Source organism: Rhipicephalus sanguineus, chromosome 1 (genome assembly GCF_013339695.2).
Source record: "Rhipicephalus sanguineus isolate Rsan-2018 chromosome 1, BIME_Rsan_1.4, whole genome shotgun sequence".
In the NCBI taxonomy this organism is placed as follows: domain Eukaryota; kingdom Metazoa; phylum Arthropoda; class Arachnida; order Ixodida; family Ixodidae; genus Rhipicephalus; species Rhipicephalus sanguineus.
Window position 1 is genome coordinate 212,968,272 of NC_051176.1, and position 19,740 is coordinate 212,988,011.

The following is a 19,740-nucleotide window of genomic DNA, read 5'->3' on the forward strand; positions in this document are numbered from 1 at the left end:
GGGCTAGTTGGTTCTGGTTATAACTATGGAACATGATACTAGCGAACAAGAACCCGGACTGGTAGAAACTTGGCTGGAGCAGAGCGGATGCAATTTTTTGCTATAGCTCTTTTATACTAGCTTGGAGTGCGCCGAATGATAATGAAATATTTGTGCTTTCGACTGTGTCTTGCACAGCTAGCATACGTGCTGTATCGCGCAGGCTGGAGCAAAACACGTGCTCGTCAAAGTGACCATATTGGCACAAGGTTTCATATTGACTAAAAAGATGAGGGAATCGGTAGTGTTTTCAGCTCCGGGAAGCTGGGGCGAATGTGCCGCCAGGTCAATGCGGCCAAGAAGAGGCCTGACTGCAATGTGAAGCTCACAAAATACCAGGTGGAATGTTAGGTTGGTGCCGTGTATAGCATGCGACGTCTATATCAGACGCCGTTGCCCGTACAAGCAAGCATGCAAGGCATTTTCTAATCAGACACGTGTGCTGCGCAAATCCGGCACTCGGGAGGAAAGCGAAATTTTTGAAGCCTTTTGAAGCCTGTTGTGGCAACACATATTTCTGCAATACTACGAACATTCGTAGTGGTACTTCAGCTCTCTGTTATAAAAACACACGCGTGACAGAATTAACTCCTGCAGTCACGACAAAAAAAATGTCTGCTCATAACAAAAGAGTCTGTCGCTTCATCAGAAATATGTAGTAACTACCGAGAAATCTTGTTGTAACAGCAGGAATATCGGTTGTCCTGATGGCAAGTTCTGCTGTCATTTTCAACCATGCTGGAACGATATGAAAGGGAACAATTAATCTGCGCTAAAGTTATCTGTCAAACATGTTATAGCCGCAGTAATTAACTGCTAATTGTAAAACATTTTTCATGTTGAAGAATCCCAGTCATTGTGCTTTTAATGCTTACACTTCCCTAGTATACAGCGCATGCAACAACGAAAAATACTGGCTTTAAACGCAAGCCGTATCGGTGTTCCCAGTCATATCGGCGGTGGACGTGGTCAGATCTGGTCCTGGACCGCACAGCGATATTCTCGTGAAGCAGCACCCCAATGTTGTGCATAGGAAGATGCAATACTATGCAGTTTTGCTGCGCTACCCGAAACCATTTGTGCGGCCGTGTGCTCACCGAGTTCTGCAAACGCGTTCACGCGAGAAGTGTCCTTGACCGACGCGCCGTGTCTCTACCGTGCAGCGGTTCGGCAATCACGTGCTGGGGCCGGCGGCTGTGCTCATCTCGCTCTTCGTTGCCGCCTCCACGTTCGGCTCCGGAAATGGTACCACATTCACTACGGCCAGGTGAGTCGTCTGATGTAGTACGACACCACCGGCGCTGTTTTGTCTCGCTCGTACAAAAGCAGTCTCGACGTTTACATTGCACGTGACCATAGGCCGGCAAAAAATGTGGAGCTCTCTCAGACTCACTCATGAAATATATATTTGCCCTTAGAGCTCACTCGGACTCAGACTGAGCAAAATTTTCCTCAACTGGACTCACTCAGACTCACTAAAATTTTTCTCAGCCGGACTCATTCGGACTCAAACTCTCCATATTACTCACTCGGACTCACTCAAACTCACGGCTCTATCTGAGTCTGAGTGAGTCTGAGTGAGTCGACTCATGAGTCCGTTAGTACATAATTAGCTTTTTCAATCATGTTGTCAACGCCAATATCTCGCATAAATGGTGCTATACTTGGCGCCTTTTAATCTCGTACCTTCAGATATAAGTTATCAGTGGTTGCACTCCAGTGAGGACATTTTTATTGAAAGAGCTTACTCGCACGAGATATTTTTATCAAGAACTACCTGTGAAAGAGCTTGCAGAAGGAATCACCTGCGGCCCCCCCCCCCCCCCCCGTTTCTGATCAATAAATATTGAGCTGGCGTATGAACACAAGTGCTTTGAAGTATGTGTGAGTCGACAGGAGTATAAACGTCAGCCGATATAAGGCTGATATTAATGCTGAAGTTGTTTAGATAGAACCATAGGTCGGCAAAAAAGTGCGGGGCTCACACAGACTCACTCAAGAAATATATTTTGCGCTTAGGGCTCACTCGGACTCAGACTCACTGAAATTTTCCTCAACCGGACTCACTCGGACTCAGACTCACTGAAATTTTTCACAACCAGACTCACTAGGACTCAAACTCACCAAAATATTACTCACCCGGACTCACTCAGACTCACGGCTCGATCTGAGTCTGAGTGAGTCGACTCATGAGTGAGTTTGCCGACCTATGCACGTGACCAACCTAAGTCATCAAACCCATGAGTAACCAAAGTATAGTGATTGACTTCTCGTGCTGTCACAGTTATGTTAAGGCTTATATTTGAAACTTGAAGCAAAATGTATTTTTTGTCACATTTTTCCGCCTCGTGGAGCGCGTCTGTTTCGAGATGCATAATCAAATTTGACACTCGATCAGCTTTCGCATTCGGGGGCATGGATCCCGGCACGAAGTGAAGCCTCCAAACTAAATTTTGAATTAACTTCTGAGTTTTCATGCGCCAGAACCATGATATATGCTTATGAGGCACGCCGCAATGGGGTACTTCGGGTTAATTTTGACGACGCGGGGTTCTTTTACCTGCGAAATGCGGCCGCCGTGGTCGAGAATCGAAACCGCATCCGCGCAACACCTCAGCGAACCCAAAACGCAAAACCTAGCCGCTAAGTTACAACGGCGAGTGCCAAGCCCCCATTGTGACGTGGCTTACTGATCCGGTGTATAAGGCGCGAAGACGACGACGGACAAGAGAGAGAGCGCCCTATGTGTCCGTCGTCGTCTTCGCGCCTTCTACGTCGTGGCTTACTGCGTGTGACGTATCGTTTGCAAGCTGCATAAAGCTGAGAACAGCTGGTGCTGTCGCTCTCAGCTGACATTGACAAGCAGTGACTTTTACCTTTCTCCGTGTTTATCAGTGTTTCCTCACGGCTTGATGTTCTGTCGAGCTTCATGCTTCTGAGTGCAAAATTAGCTGACTGCCTCTCATATTTGATAATGAACATCTCGGACTGGAAGCCCTCCAGGAGAATTAAACAAATTCCGGTTGCTCTAAAAAATACGACTGTCTTCAAGTTTCAAAGGTAAACTACAATTGCGACAAGAAAATAAATGTTAATAAGTTGCGTCTCTCATAATCATATCGCGGTTTTAGGACGTAAAACCCCAACAATTATTGTTATTAATAACGCTAATAAGTAGTAGTAGTAATGGACTTCTATTCAGCCAAATTCATAGGCCGAGCATTTCCACTGCCTGCGCGACCAGTCGACGCTGTTCTTCCCCTTCGGCGCCGATCCAGTCGAGCCAGGTGGTGATGGAAAGGGAAGGGGGAGGATAAGAGCTGGATTGCTGAGCAGTTGGGCAGTAGAAAAGGCAGTGTGACAGGTCTGCATATGTAGATTGTCAATTGGGACAGCAGGGGTCAGATCTATATTTGTATAGGAAAAGGCGAGAGGGGGTGATGAGGCAATTCATTTGGATGTGTCGTAGAATTCCAGCATCTAGCAGAGTGAGCGATGGATCCTCCTCCTCATCCATCGCTAACAAGTTCTCATTACTTATGCGTATGATTATTGTTATTGTTGGCGAAAATTGTATAGCAGACTTTGCGTATCTAACATCGTATCTACTATCGCCTGGAACGCGTTCATTTCGTTGGTACTGTCCGGTAACCACGGGCTACGCACGTCAGGAAAGAAAGGCCTTGTCAGGCGTAGAGTTACAGGCTGTAAAAACCAGAGCAGTGAATGGTGGACACGACCTGACCTCCGTGTCTTCTAGCCACTGTATAAGCGCAGAAAGTTGTGGCATCCACAGAACGAGATGTTGCGGTTGGATCATGATAAGAAAGTGTCGCGGAGGACGTCACGACAGGACTTGGAACAGCGACAGGACGTTCGATAAACCTCCGCGTGTTGTATTTGAAGCTGTGTGCGATAATATTTGCAGCTTCTGCGGAGAACACGGGTCCCTTCGATATAAAGTCCAGAATGTCTTGAGCTCGCGGGCCGCTTCCTGAGCCCTCGCTATCAGCCTTAGCTGATCCTCGAGGTTGGAGGTGGCCAAGGCTCTCTCCCAAAGCTCGTTAGTGTGGTTGGGGTTAAGTATACCAGGGCGGCTGTTCAACCACCCTTTAGGAATGTTCATGCGTGTGTTTGTTGTATGTGTGCGTGTATGAAAGAGAAATTGACAACCACCCGTTCGTAACACGAAGCCACACTCATGTCCACTATTCGTGTGCGTGTACATACACATGCAAAATTGAATTTTTTTTTTGGGGGGGGGGGGGTGGGGGGATTGGACGTGCCACCCCCAAAATCCTCCCCTCCCCGGCTACGCTAGTGAAATGTATGTACATTCTCAAAACAAAAGTGATTATTCTTTCCCTCTCCGCATTATTGCAGCAAGGAGTTCAGTGAGCGTTAGAAGTAATGTACCATGTACAGGGTGTCTAGGCTCGGGCCGTGGGTAGCAGAGGCATTCGAAGTGATCGGGTGCGCTGTATACGAGGACACGAGCTAAAACATGTTGATTGCCATTCTATAAGACCGATGACACGATTTGTTGCGTTCTCCCCAATTTCATACTTCATCAAAATTGATTAATCAAGTCCGTGAGCCCTGTAAGTCTGAGGAAAAAGAAAATCATAATAAGGATATTGCAGGGTTCGAGGAAACGCCCGATTAAGGAGAAGCGTTTAGTGTCTTCGTATTTATGCGATATTTTCCCACATCATAAATAAAACCCGCGATATAGAGAAACGCGTGTGACTTCCCGATGTCGCAGTGCTTTCACACGTGCCGCATGTATTTGAATAAATAGTGCGTTTAATCTATAGCGCGCTGGCGTTGAGAAGACGAGAAATGAACGATACAGTGATGCAAACAATGTCTTCGAAATTCACGCCGTCATGTCCTTGTTTGCACTGGCGAAATCAATAGACCGCGGTATGGTGGCTTGCAGGCGGGTATTCGCGCAGTTATTTTCATATTTGGCGACCCTTAATGACGTGGGAAGTGGGTAAGTAAGTCTCTTAGATACTGCGGAATCGGACGTCTTGAAGAACACTGTGAAATTTCCACATTGGAAAATTTCCTGTAAATGTAAGTCTTGCAGACAGCGTCGAGCCAAGGTTGCGACCGTATGCACTTGTGGGGCGTCAACGGCTCCTTTTCGCAGGATTGGTTTTGTGGCTGCTCGGGAGGGTCACCTGTCCGAAGTCCTGTCGTACGCACACGCGCGGAGGCTCACCCCTGTGCCAGCCCTGGCTCTCAACGTGAGTATGGACGCGCCGCTAGGCGCCGGCGAATCGTTAACAATTGCGTGACGCTCTCTGCAGTGCGCTCTGTCCATCTGCATGGTGTCGCTGGCTGACATCGGCAGCCTGATCGACTTCTTCAGCTTTGCGGCGTGGATGTTCTACGGTGCCACCATGCTAGCCCTCATCATCTTGCGCTGGACCAAGAAGGACGCCCCGAGGCCCTACAAGGTATTCAGCAGCGACTGCATATCTGCTCATCCCTGCATACAGGAAATATTTTCTGCGCACATTTTTGCACGTTTTCACACGACAATCGGCCCTTTCTTATCGACGATCACAATTACAGGATAGATAGATAGATAGATAGATAGATAGATAGATAGATAGATAGATAGATAGATAGATAGATAGATAGATAGATAGATAGATAGATAGATAGATAGATAGATAGATAGATAGATAGATAGATAGATAGATAGATAGATAGATAGATTTTATTAGAAGGCAGAGAGATCGGCCTGAGCTTGAGTGCTCTGGCTCTGGCCTGCTACTCTGCACAGGGGAAAAGGGGGAAGGGGGAAAAGAGTAATGAAAATCATGATGGGGACAGGAAGAGGTGATGCGTATGTACAATAACCACGTAACACAGTGGTCTTCTTAAAGTCTATTGTCAAGTCCAGTTCTCTTGAGAAAATCTATAAATGCCCTTATAACAGTCGTTGATGCTGTCTGGTCGGACATTGCGGACAACAGATTAGTTTCACTTAGAGTGTTCACACCGATGCCGGCCAACGTTAGCGTCTTCCTTTGGGACACGTACAGAGGGCAGTCGCACAATATATGGATTCAAGTTTTATCTACCTGGCAGCGCTCACAGTTCGGGCTGTCCGCAGGGCCGATAAGGTGCGTAACGTCGAGTGAAGGCGATGCCTATAGTCGAATCCGGTGCAGCAGACTGGCGTGGCGTGGCTTTATTTTAGCCAGGAGTCCAAAGGTCATGTGAAGGTCTGTTTTCCGCATACGCCTACGCCGATGGTCTGGGTTAGACCAGTAAGTTGTGAACTCTCGCATAAGCGATCTTAACAAAGAGTTCCCGTCACTTCGCGAATACGGAATTTTTACGAGAACGGCGCTGTTACCCACAGCGGTTTTGCTGTGGCATCAGCTAGCACGTTGCCTGCCAAGCCACAGTGCCTAGGTACCCACTGGAAGATGACAAAGTGACCATTTCGTTGCGTGAGATCGAATGCCTGCATGATTTCGGAAGCCAATACGTAATATTGTCCTTTTATTGAGCATGAATGAATGACTTGCTATGCGGATTTTGCATCAGAGAGTATTGTCCATTTGCGTGGCACTTGGTCGGATACAAATCGAACAGCTTCTCGTATAGCAACCAATTCTGCTGCTGTTGATGATGACTTATGGTCTAATCTATGCTGCCGGGAAATATCCAGTTGAGGGATCACAAAAGCGGCAGTCGAAACGCGCGGAGTCACAGACCCATCAGTGTATACGTGTATAGTGTCGTTGTATCACTCAGTCAAGTATGCCAAGATGAGTTGCTTGAGGCCAACACAAGGAACATGGGATTTCTTCGGAATCCCAGGTATTTGAAGGCACACCAGTGGTTTACGCAGTGTCCACAGTGTCACTTCAGGGATGACGGTTGGTGCAAAACCTTCAGGAATGGTACGCCCGTGAGTATTGATGCATTATGAGTAGGCGCAGCCTGGTCGGTTCGTCTGCAGTGAAGACAGGCGGTGGTGTGCATGCCGGATCAGCAGCCGAAGGTGGACTCGAAGAGGTTCACAAGACATGTAAATCTCTATAGGGTAGGTGCGTGACTCTTCAATGGTGCCTGACGTTGTAGTACATTGCGGGAGGCCTAGGCATGTCCGGAGTGCTCGCGCTTGAAGGCTTTTAGGAGCTTGCTCGCCAAGCTCCTTATGCTCGCGCGTTGTCCTCACCTGCGTGACCGTCGGCGCGGCGGCACACACCACGCTCGGCGTAGCTGCGCTTAAAGCCCCTCCATGCGTTTTCCGCCGGCAGTAGACCAGTAGACGCGATGGAGGGGCTTTAGCCCTTTAGCTGCGCTCTCTCCGGTGATTTCAAGAATGCTCACTAGATGGCGCCGCCTCTCAAGGCGGCACACACCACGCTCGGCGCAAGCGCCTGCTCGAGGGCCGCACCTCTCGTTTGGCTCGCTTCCTTTGCTTCCTTTCTCTTCGCCGGGAGTTCACTCAGTGAACACTCTTCGTTGCCGCTCCGCAGCATGAACGGCAGCAGCGCGACGGGCTCTGCAACGCAGCAGCAGCTCGGGAAGATCTCGCCTTGCCAATAACCAGCCAACACATGATGTCACGTTACGCTCTCCGATGCGTATCGTACGACTTCAAACGTCCCCCCACCATCAGGGGCACCTGTATCGATGTTGCCTTCTCGAACTTTCCATTGCGTCCCACGTCGATGATCCCTTGGCAACATACTTTATTGATCATAAAGCAATCATCTTTAAAGAGAAACGAGTCCCCAAGCTCATCGAGGGACGCCCTTCTTGTACTTTGTAAAAGAACATCTCTTGCGTATATGTAATGCATATAGTTCATCCATCATAAAGCAATCATCTTTAAAGGGAAACCAGCCCCCGAACTCATCGAGGGACGCCCTTGAACTTGGTGAAACAACATCTCTTGTATATATAATGTTTATAGTTCATGGAAATGTATATATACTTCATCAAAATGTATATAGTGCATCCAACCGTAAATTAATAAACATTGTGGATGTAATGTATGTATAACAACGTTGTCACGTCTATATATGATGGTAGAGGAATGTGCACGGAGCATTCGCGGGTTACCCGATCATCTCCGAGCAAGCTCCTCTAACATCATTCACTTCGTGGATATGGCGGTTAATTTTTTAACCTACGAATGCACGTTGTACGCATACCTGAAAACACAGGTAAGCTGTAGCGTAGATATCCCACAAACAATGCCTGGTATAACTGCAGAAGGCTTTTCTCAGAGGGGCCCCATCTTAGTCCAGCTACAACACGAAGCACGACTACAAAGCTGACTAGTTTGGTCCGTAGCGCCGTGTCATGCTTCGACCAAGATAGGTTGCGGTCAATAACGACACCTAAATATCCGTAATGCGTGACAGCAGGAATCGCGAAGATCAGATACCGCGTCATTGAGTTTCTTGTGAACGCCAATGCAGCACACTTTGCCGGTGAAAGTTGCAGGCCTTGACGGCGCAAGTACTTGGATGTTATTGACTTAGCCTGTTGTAGTCTTGCTCACATTTGTGGACGCGTTACTCCAGAGGCCCATATGCAAATATCGTCTGCGTATACGCTGATTTTAACATTAGGCGCTTTTAGCTGACCGATTCTGCGGTCCGTTCCCCGTTCCGCTCAAACGCTCAACGTTACCGGAGCGCAACGCGCGTTTTTGGTTTTAGCCAAGCGTCTTTCGGTCAAGGCAAGCGCGACGCCACCTGTGCATGAAAGTCACAAGTACGTTGAAAATGGAAATAAAAATTGTACTTGTCTTGCAGCAAGAAAGGAAATTCTGTTTTAAAACAGAGTGAATTGATTTATTTTCGACTTACGGTGGTGCTTGACGCATCAGCCTTTTTATTTTTTTGTCACCTTGGCTTAGCGCTGGACTGCAATGTAAGCTACAATTATCCAATCTTATGTGCATGGTGTCTTCATGCTGTTAGGTATACATTGTGCCCGCCCAAGTTCCGCTGTGTTCTGTACCCTTTGTGTATAGCGAGTACTCGTAGACTGAAGGCTGCATTGCTCATACCGGATACAATCCACACAGCCCAAAGAGTAGTTTTGTTCGGAGTAGAGGCACTATGCATAATACTTCGTGCAACTACAGTTCTTATTTAACGACAGCATCTTGTGTGACTTATTGCGTTAATTACACTGAGCAGTACGATTATAAACTCTTGAACCCATTTTGTTAACTGCTGAGATACAGCAGGCCCGTCATTCTCTGCCTGAAGTGCACATGCATGCAGGTAGAAGGGTATTCCATTTCGTTAAAAACTGAGCAGCTGCTTATGTTACAGAAATAAATATTTACATTCGAAGGTATTGGATTAATAATGCTGGAAAGGCTCATTTTCCGCTCCAAATCGGTGTTTTATCTGCTCCAGAAGTTGGACTTAATTTGCTTCGATCAATGACATCACTGAAAGTGGGAGTGAACCCGGAGATGCAAAGGTGTGGTGTTGTTTTCTTTATTGTGAACAAGGGTACAGATACGGTGACGGTGCGGCACAAATGCCTGGACATCATCTGGCTCTTGCACAGTGGTTTCATATTGTCTGTTGTCCACCGACACTGCAGTGTCACTACTCGCTTGGACTGGTGGCTCAGGTTCCTCACCTCCAGTCATTTCCAAGAGGAGTGATGCCGGTGACTGGTTTTCTGCAGAAAAATAGAGGGCAAAGCAGTGAAATTTTTAAAAAATTCTTACCCAGCGGAACACTATTGCAAATAAGCGATGAAATCTCGCAATGAGGAAATCACTTCCGGTACAACATACTTCTCGTCCTGTGTGGAGCTGGTGTGAAAATTTAGGTTGCGCATAACGCATTAAGCTGATATTGAGTTTGACAAACATTGAGAAAAGCAAGTGAGAATGAACAATGTCTACGCACTTGCTCGCCCCCCTTTCTCACGGCGCTTCAAAAACCATAAATTTAGATTGAGTGCTTTCGACTCTCTGAACAGTGCTACGAACAGGCACCACGAAATGGGAAGCAAAACGTAATGCTCACATAACCCACAGCCATGAGAATGCAGCCAGCACTACAACACTGAAAAACATTTATGAGAGTCGACACAACGTTAGCAGTTTTTCGCGAGAATAGAACATCAACATGACATCACACATCGCCAAATTCTCTGGCGTCACTATATATGTTGTCCTATTACATCACGTCACATTAGGAATTCATCAAATAACATCGTCCATTTGCATTGCCTCTGTGATCGGTGCACCAATCACGAAGGCAATGCAGCGCAATAACAGAGTCCTATCACCAAGTGCAGCAGAGAAAGGCCGGCGTTATAGTTGGTGAAAATTCTTCCGTTCCAGACCTAGCAATGCAAAGTATGAGTTAGCTCAGATGAGCTGACGCAGTATGGACGCTTACCCCCGTATTCAGAAGCGCTTGAACTTAGACACCGCTTTCAAGCAGCACAAACGCGTTTCAAACGCGGTGCCCTGCTGCGGTTAAAAGCTAAATTGTTACTATTGTACATGAAATCGCTTACTTGCGAAAGTATGCGGAGTCCTGTTGACGGAAGCACCAAAGAAGCAGCTCGAGACGCTCCTTCATGGCCCGAAGTGTCAGCTCTCGATGTATCGCTGCAACGACGCTTCGTAGAACGTCATCCCACATGCGCGGATATTCAAAGGGATTGGCCGCGACGACTTCTCGGAGAAGCCACAGATCCTCGTGTATCCTGAAGTGCCGTCATGTTTTGCGTGTTGGCCGAATAACCGCTGTTTTCCGAGCAGCGCGGACTCGCGGCACAAGAGGCTGCCATTTTGGTTGTTTCTCCTCGTGTCACGTGATCCCTCGCTCGACGGTCCGGTCACACGCTCAGCGCCTGACCGTCTGGCGCATGCGCAGTGACGCCACCACCGACGGGTGAGCGGAGCGGGAGGCGAAATACGGTCAGCTAAAAGCGCCTATTGTCGGGGAGCTCCGCTCCAAGACCAATGAGCGTGATGTTGAACAGTGTGGAGCTGAGGACCGCGCCTTGTGGAACACCATGGTTGGCGTAATGCCTGCCGGTGTCGCTATCAGCCATCGACATGAAAATGGTACGTTCGCTGACATAGCTGGCAATCCATGCGTGAAGTCGACCCGTGCGGAACGAACGACCCCTGCGGAAACCATTCATGAAATCTGGCAAGGTGAAAGTATTCTTTAAGAGCCATTCCAATCTTGTAAGCACCATACGTTTCATTACCTTGCCGACGCAACTGGCTAAGGCGATTGGTCTAGAGGACGAGAGCTCGTTGGAGCACTTGCCTGGTTTCAATAGGGCCGCTATGCGGCTGTACTTCCAGTTATCCGGCACTCTCGCCGTGTCCCACGTAGTATTATAGAACGACAAAAGAGCTTTCCGTGCTTCTTGGCTGAGATGAGAGAGAGCCGAAAAAGTGATGCCACCAGGACCTGGCGCGGAGGAGTGTTGGGAGGCTAAGATCGCAGCGTCGAGCTCGTGCAAAGTGAACGGCAAGTCGAGACGTTCGTCACAAGATGGTGGTTAGGCATAATATGACGGCGATCCCGGTGAGAAGGACGGGCAATCGGCAATATTCTTCTGCTATTTATACTTGGCTCCGGCCTTGCTTTAGGGCCACACCTCAGAAAGGGAACAACTGCGGCGTAAGGTGTCCGAAGGCTTCGTACAACCTGCCATATTCGTGATAGGGGTTTCCTGGGATCCAGAGAACCACAACACGTTCTCCACCGTTGCCTGTCGAGCTTATCGAGATGTCGGAGTACATGTCGCTGTGCTTGGCGAGATGTAGACAGGTCTCATGGTGATCTCGTCCTCCTGTACTTTCTGTCTGCGCGGCGACAGATTGCACGCAGGTGCTCGTATTGTGCGTCAACCTGTGATCTGGGTTTCGGCACACTGATGAGTCTGGTATTTGTTGTCAAGGCTGACGCTATAACGCTTCCTATTTCGGAAATACACTGAATATTGCCACACTGAGTATCCACGGATGTTTGGAAGGCTTGCCAGTCTACGCTTCGTACAGAACGGGGAGATGAACGGCGGAATCCTTTTAGTTGTATATACGTCGGGAGGTGGTCACTTCCGTGCGTTTCTACATCTACACACCAAGAGGTGGTAGACAGCAGATTTCTAGTCACAAAACAAACATCCAGACAGCTGCTGTATGATGTGCCGCGAAGGAAAGTGGGGGATCCATTGTTGATGGTCATGAGACCCCGATTTAGCACAAAATCAGCCATGTCCCTGCCGCGGGCGTTCATCGAAGCAGAGCCCCACATTGAATGGTGCGCATTGAAATCTCCTACTAGAACGTGTGGGCTTGGGCAAGCTTGGAACACAGACGAGAGGTGGGAACAGTCAACGCGGCTTCTGGGGGAATATATCCACCTATGAGGGATATCGAACGTCGCTTGTGCTTCATAGTCAGGCATATATAATCATTTGAAGCATGAGGAGCCACGTCATGAGTCACGTACGTTAAATCACTACGTATACATATAATCACTGTGCTCGTACTTCGGTCGTCGTGAGACCATAATATCACGTATCCGGATATTCGAAAAGGTGATACGATGTTTGGCTCACATATAACAACCACAGGAAACTGATATTTAAGCATCCGTTGCCGAAAGTCAGACAGCCTACTTCGCAAACCTCTTGCGTTCCACTGCATTATAGCAGATGCGTGTACTCTATCTTCGAATGAAGTCGCCATGTTGTTCTATGGAAGCGCTACCAGGAGCGGTTCCAACACGTTGAGGATCTGCACTGCTGCCTTCGCGCCTACTGTAGCTCGCAGAGAATGGCATGTAGGGACTTCGCAGGTTTTTCAGTGTAGTCTGTGTCTTGTCAAAGTTTTGCCTATCCTTTTCAGCCACCCTTGGAGTTGCAGCCCATGATGTGGTCGTCCTTATTGATCCAGATGGTAGTGAAGACCACTCAGCATCTGAAGCATCTTCCTGCAACGCCGGCTCGGCCCCCTTTTGTGCATCACTCGGTCGGAGTGCACTCCAGATGGGAGTAAAGGCTTTACACTGCGCAGTCATTTGTTTATGTTGTGCTGTAGTCGATCTATCAGTCCGGTGGCCGCTGTGGTTCCGTTGGCGTCTGCGTTTTGAACGGCGTCTATGATGACGAATATATGAGACAGCCGCTCTGTGTGTCAAGTTGTCCCTCACCATCTTCCTCAGTATGCGCATTTCTCCTTTTATCTTCGGGCAATCTTTCGATATCGCATCATGCGCACCGGAGCAGTTCAGGAGCCGCAGCGTCACAGTCGTCAATCTTATGAGGTCCTCCGCACCGCTGGCAAGTTACCACACTTTTGCACACAGCGCTGACGTGTCCCAACTTCCAGCACTTGTGGCACTGCAAATGCCGTGTCACGAAAGGGCGCACCGGATGTCTGACGTATCCAACCTTGACGCTTGCAGGCAGAGACTCAGAATTAAAGACTATTTTAATGTATCGAGACTGCCCGAAGCGGCGGACGGTCACGATTCTGACTGTTGACGTTACAAGCCTCTGAGGATATCAGCGTCGGTGATGTCAATGTACACGTCATTTATAATCCCAATCGTTCCTTTCCCGTGAGCAAGGAACAAGCGCACTGAGGTACTTCCCAGCTGCGTGACGGCCTTCAGTCTCTCGCGGATGGTTTTGTTTGTCACATCGACTGACAATATGTTCTTCCTACTACTGATGCGGATTTCAGTCACTTGCGCTAGCGCGACCTGCCCGAAATATTCCGTTAAGGACTGCCTGTTAAGCGAGTTCAAGTTGTCTGTCGTAGAGGTAGGCAGGTATGAAATTGTGAAAGACTGCTTGCCATGATCCGTCGTTGGTTGCGAGTCCCTCGAAATCCGTCCTTCGAAGCTTTCTTTTCAACCGCCGGGCGGTGAATGTCGTGAAATCGGCTTCCGATTCCGTTTCTTCCACGGATGAGCTGTCGCTGGAATCGCAACGAGCGGCTGCGACGACACGGTCACCCATCTTCGGTCCATCAGTAGGCAGACGGCTGGGGCCTGCGGTCTCGTCGGGGTGATGGTCCCCCATCTCGAGGGACGACGTCCTCCGTCTCGTTTGATCAGTGGTCGTCAGGAAGAAAACATCGATGTGACTGTATCCCAGAGTGGTGGCCCCAAAGGAAAGTATAACCGGCTCTGATACTTCCAGGCCCAGCTTTCGAAGAGGTGGCTCTATGATTCTTTTCCTCAATGTCGTGAACCGTCGACAGGATAAAAAGAAATGACCGATTGTTTCCTCCTGATTGCAGAAGAGGCACAGTGGGGAAATCGCTAAACCTGCTCTGTGTAAGTAAGAATTGAGGGAGCTAACGCGGCAACGAAATTTCGTCATGACTACTTCCATTATTCTTGACGTGGATAAATTGCTGCGCCAGGAAAATGAAAGGTGCTTATACTCTGGAGAAGCAGTCAATGCTGAGTCTGATTCGAAGCTCAAGTATGCCCGAACGCACTTCTTCTCCCTCTTCTACAGGAGAAAACTACGGCGACTAGCACCCTTGTAGTTTGGAGATGCCGGCCACCATTATACTCTACATAGTTGCCCAATGGAACAGCGCCGTGCTGCAGACGTGTGCAGACTTTGGTCTGATTTAGTATGGTTTTGTTACCCTGAAGCGGTAACAATTAAGCTATATTTAACTGTTAGATGTGTGTGGTCCGTATACAACGTAATGTTCATCATTATCTTTGGTTAGCAGAAGCTGGGAGAAAATTAAAGCACTGTCCCCAGCAAAGGACCACATTCCGTAGCGATCCATTTTCGTCTATTCTTTTTTTTTTCTTCATATCTGTCACACTGAATGGCTGATCCATGCTTTAGCGAGGAAGCGGATTCTCGTGAGCCAATAGAGAGGAGGAAAGTGATAAAAAATCGCTAAAAATTACGGTCCAAGAACTCAATGCCAAACCCGCAATGCGTGAGCTACCGTGCCGTCGTTGTCATCGAGCTGGTTATATATCTGTATCGAGCACCACTTAGGGCTTCCGCTAAAGATGACACCCTACAAGTTGTAAAGCTTTTTTTGATGTCCTGCAGTATGGTCATTGTGTTTCTCTATATTTCTTTCAAAATAGTTCATTTATAGCTACGTGGCATAAGCCTAATGAGGGTTGCCAGGTCGAAAAGACAAAAAATAGACAAAAATTTTTAAAAGTAGCGATATTGAGCCAAGGGCAGTAAAAGTAGCCAAAAGTAGCCACGCGTGTGTGAAAACAATGGCGAAGTTTTTATTTATATCACTGAATGCAAAAGCCTTTTGGCAAAATCTAATGTACTGAATGAATCCTCCATATTCAGAATTGCCGAGATCCAAACATAAATAGCTGACTTTAGCAATGATTAGTGCGGGATAACGAAGTTTCTTGCGCTGTTGCAAAAATAGGCTGTTTTAGAATAGGATACGCAACGCTTTGCGTTACCGTTCGGTGCCACTGCGCATACGTACGCTAACCACTTGGGTACGCACGTTATATTTCTAAAATAGCGTACGTACCGAGGCAACGCAAATGCTACGGGTCCCATTGTGAAACTCTCTAGTGACACTCTCTTCAGGTGCCTTGCGTGACTTTTCTTACGATGACTAGAAGCAACAGCCTTGTGGCGGCAGTAAAAATGAGTACGGCATGACTGTGCTCACAGTTGCTGGGATAATCGCATTGAAGCATATTATATGGTCATTTTCGCAATCACTTCTTGCGTGATGACGAAGTCTGAGCAGTTAATGTTCCTGAGTCGCAGTTCGCACCAAATCCTAAGAAATGACGCAAGCAGTTCGTCGGAAATTCGATTTCTAACGTAGATGCGTGCAGAGCACCCAAGATGCGGAGCGCTTTCGATTGTCCTCTTCACTTCCAATTACGATTTAAAGTCGCGTTCAGCAATACGTGGTCAGCAAAACGAGGCCCCATGCGACAGTTTTCCCAAGAGTCGCAGCCACGCATCTAAAAGCCTTTTATTTTGTGTAACGCAAGCCTTCGCCACCATGTTTTCACACGGCATTGTCGTACGCCACCGGCTGCGACGTCGCCAAATATTGCTAATATGGTTCAAATCGGGGGAACAAGAAAATAGCCAAGTGGCCAAGTCATTTGTTCTCCCGCCTCCGGCCTAAAAAACTAGCCTGGCGCAAGGTATACCCAAACCTGGCGACTCTGACTTGGAACTATTATGTTCAGGAGTCATGTTGTTTCCAATGCTATGCAGATATGAAACTTAATTCGACTTTTTGAAGTTCACTGCTGTGCTTGAAGCGTCAAGATGGCATGCAGTTAGCATCATTGAAGGAAATGCGGCGGCTGTTTTGCGCAGGTTCCTATCATTATTCCGTGGATCGTGCTAATTCTGTCCATCTACCTGGTAGCGGCGCCTATCATCCAGAACCCGCAGGTGGAGTACGTCTACGCCTGCCTATTCATCGTCTCCGGACTCCTTTTCTACGTGCCATTCGTCCACTACAGGCTCAGGCTCGGCATAATGCGTGAGTATATGCATGCGAAGCGGTGTTGAAAGGGTGTGTTCAGATAAGAACGTCGGTGCATGTCAGGGCGTCCCAGCTATCACGCAGCACGATTTAAAAAAAGAGGAACGTCGTTACGCGAAGCACAACTGGTGCATACTGTTCGCAGTACACTGTCGTAGCCACTGCTAATTTTTTCGTTAATGAGGTTTAGTTAATTAGACATAATTATGTTTCTAACTTGACAAGTGCTCACCTTATCATTAAAATGTCAATGAGGCATACGTACGCATGCTCAAATGACATCTAACTGCGCTATTTTCAGCAACGTACTTCTTACGTGCTCATTTTTTCCGGCTGATAAAGAAAGCCTACGAAATATGAAAAACAACACGTGACTACGCTCGCACGCGCAAAAGGTGGGTGCGTATATAGTCTTGACTTGCTACCTCGCAGTGAGCCTGTGAGGTAGCAAGTCAGCCCCCCCCCCCCCCCCCCCCCCCGCGCCCGAAATTCGTCCAGCCTTCTATATTTTCGGGCAACATTCTTTTTCTTTTTGCCATGGAGAGACTTTCTTTCGAACAATTAGGCCTTGCCCTCCCCCCCCCCCCCCCCTCCGAAAAAAAATCCTGGCTACGTGCCTGGTCAGAACTGCTTCAGCGTGCGAACAACTTGACGTAGCACGAAAAAACGAGGACAACGAAGGAACACACGCAACAGGACTAGCGCTGGACTACCAACTGAACCTTTATCGAATTCAGCACTTATATCTTGTCACAAAATACCCCAACATTAATAAAAAATGGCGGGCATGCGTACTGCTATACTAACAGGTGTTTATCAAGAAAACAACTCTCCTGAGTAACCAAACTAATTAGTTAGTAACCAGACTAGTGTTAGCGTGCGTGTGTGTGTGTGTGTGTGTGTGTGTGTGTGTGTGTGTGTGTGTGTGTGTGTGTGTGTGTGTGTGTGTGTGTGTGTGTCGATTTGAAAACTTCACCCCCTCATAGCGTAGACCGACGGATAGAGGCTCGGCGCATGTATTAAAGGGGGTCTGATGTGTTATTTTGCCGCAACACCGATTTTAATTCTCTTTAAAGATTTTGCTAAGATGAATTTCAATTAATTTAATGGTACTTTAGTGCAACAAATGCGTCCCAACGACACTTCACTTAAGTGAGGTTCACCGCCAATTTTTTTTTCTTTTCAGGAAAATTCACGATCCTTATACAAATGATGCTCAACGTAGTACCGACAACGTACAAAGACACAACCCAGGACTAGGTCACGACGGCGTCGTCCCACGTGGACGAAGATGTCCCTCCCCTGCACAGGTCTTACGGTGCAGCACAGGGCGGCAGGGGGCAAACGTAGACTGTGTGGATGGCGCCCATATACAGCACAGGACATTGGTGGGCAGGATACAACGACTCTGCATGCGTGACTGTCAAACGGGGCGCGCCTGCAATGGACTCTTCCGAATGTGGTGTCTGCTAACCGGTGACGTCAGCGGTGCTCCGACATGCGTTTCGTCTCAAAGACACAAATCAGCTAGCAGCTATCCCGTAAGCCCGAGATATGTATAATTTTTAAAATGTTTGTTCCCACCTTACAAAACATGTCAAGTCTTTCCTCACCATTCACCGTTGACTTCTCCAAGTACCACCTTTTTATATAACTGTGCACGTCACGTGACGGACAAAGAAACAGCGATGGTGCCTGCGCCGAACAGGTTTCTGTGGAACTGTACAGAACGGAGGCCTTTGAAAGGTCCGTCCTTTTTGCGCTGCTTTTTTTTGCATATTCCGAAAAACAAAAGAAGAAGAGAGAAGCGACTGCCAGCTGGACTGAATTAAAAATATGGCCCTCTTTTACTCGTGTTCAATTTTTCGTACCCTGTGTTTTCACTCTATTTCGTTCGTGCTGCGCTCAACGATATTCCTCCGAGTTGTCGATGGCTTTCGGACCGATACTTCGGAAGATTACAAATCCCGGTGGACGCAGTGTTTACTAATGATTTCTTTTTTCGATCTTAATAACGAACCCGATCACGAACTTCCTGAATTCCCACGTTTCAATTATCAGACGATGTCTGGAATCACTTCCAGTTCAGCCGGTATCAGGAAATGCTTTAATTCTGGCATCGACGCCATTAATTCTTTTTTTTTTTTTAGGATCTGAATATTCTGCTAGCTTGGTGCGCTGATGGTCTCCTGAATAACTTCCTCCGTTCAAGCCAACGTGTTGAGAAGCTTGGCGCGATTCAGAACACTGATGGAGTGTTGTCGATTCGCCGTTTAATTGAATGTGGGCGCAATAAGTACTTTGAAAAACACCTCATCAATGACAACGCTATACGCACTGATTGTGCCAGACATCGATAGACAGCTTCTCCTGCAACTTTGTTTACATTAACACGCAATTTTTACAAATCCCCAAGAGTAAAGAACCCATGCGCATTGTAGGCAGCAGTTGGCTATATTCAAAAGTTCGTCGAGGAAGGAGTTGAACCGTAATGATACAATTGGTACGGGTCAGAATTCGCTTCATATGTGGACAAGACGATATTAACCGTTCTATCATGGTCAGATTCACAAATTTCGATGCTGAATATCTAGACCTAATAGGTCTTGGATGCATTGAAAAATAATACAAAAACGTCCCTTCTTTTGTTTCGGTAGAATATCTACCGAAACAGGCACCTCTTAAGAGAACAGTGCGACGAAATGTGAGAGTACGGAATATTAATTCTTGCGCCATAATCTATAAAATATAGCTCTTTTACCTGGCTCCAACAAATAAGGATGCAACTCGTTTTAATGTTCATTTTTCATCTTGAGCTATTACCATGGCTACGACCCATCCAATTTGAAGGTGAATCATAATGTTCTGGAAACTTTTTTCGCAGCTTCCCGTCGCCTATAATCACCTTTACATGCTTCATTACACCAAGAGTTCTACCAGACCTAATAGTAAACTGTGTGGTCTGCGTATAGCAGAATTTAGAAGCGATACATTGAGTAATCACTGCCGTTCATCACACGTGGTTATTGATTGAAGGCAGGTGCTTGGCTTGGCCGGCTCCGGCATCGCTCGCAACTCGAACGTTGCCGTCACTGCTTCAAACACGGGGCGAGAAAATTTAAATTTACGAAACAAAGCGAAAATTTCCACTAATATCGAATGCT

General features: G+C 47.5%; 3 protein-coding genes across 3 annotated transcripts in view; 2 read left to right on the forward strand and 1 right to left on the reverse strand.

The window, feature by feature from the left end:
* The window catches only part of LOC119407002 (inactive peptidyl-prolyl cis-trans isomerase FKBP6), a 208,166-nt gene extending 199,653 nt beyond the window's left edge, over nt 1-8,513 (reverse strand). The window contains exon 1 of the mRNA XM_049419242.1: nt 8,510-8,513. The gene's annotated coding sequence lies outside the window, so the exon portion shown is untranslated. The remainder of the gene's footprint in view (nt 1-8,509) is intronic.
* The window catches only part of LOC119407021 (b(0,+)-type amino acid transporter 1), a 103,783-nt gene extending 85,357 nt beyond the window's left edge, over nt 1-18,426 (forward strand). Inside the window, exons 9-13 of the mRNA XM_037673851.2 lie at nt 1,203-1,306; nt 5,198-5,294; nt 5,358-5,507; nt 16,405-16,573; nt 17,763-18,426. Coding sequence (XP_037529779.1) covers nt 1,203-1,306; nt 5,198-5,294; nt 5,358-5,507; nt 16,405-16,573; nt 17,763-17,836 — 594 coding nt within the window. The 3' untranslated portion in view covers nt 17,837-18,426. The remainder of the gene's footprint in view (nt 1-1,202; nt 1,307-5,197; nt 5,295-5,357; nt 5,508-16,404; nt 16,574-17,762) is intronic.
* LOC119407071 (uncharacterized protein C18orf19 homolog B) overlaps nt 1-19,740 on the forward strand; it is a 579,856-nt gene that overhangs the window by 293,367 nt on the left and 266,749 nt on the right. The window lies entirely within an intron of this gene.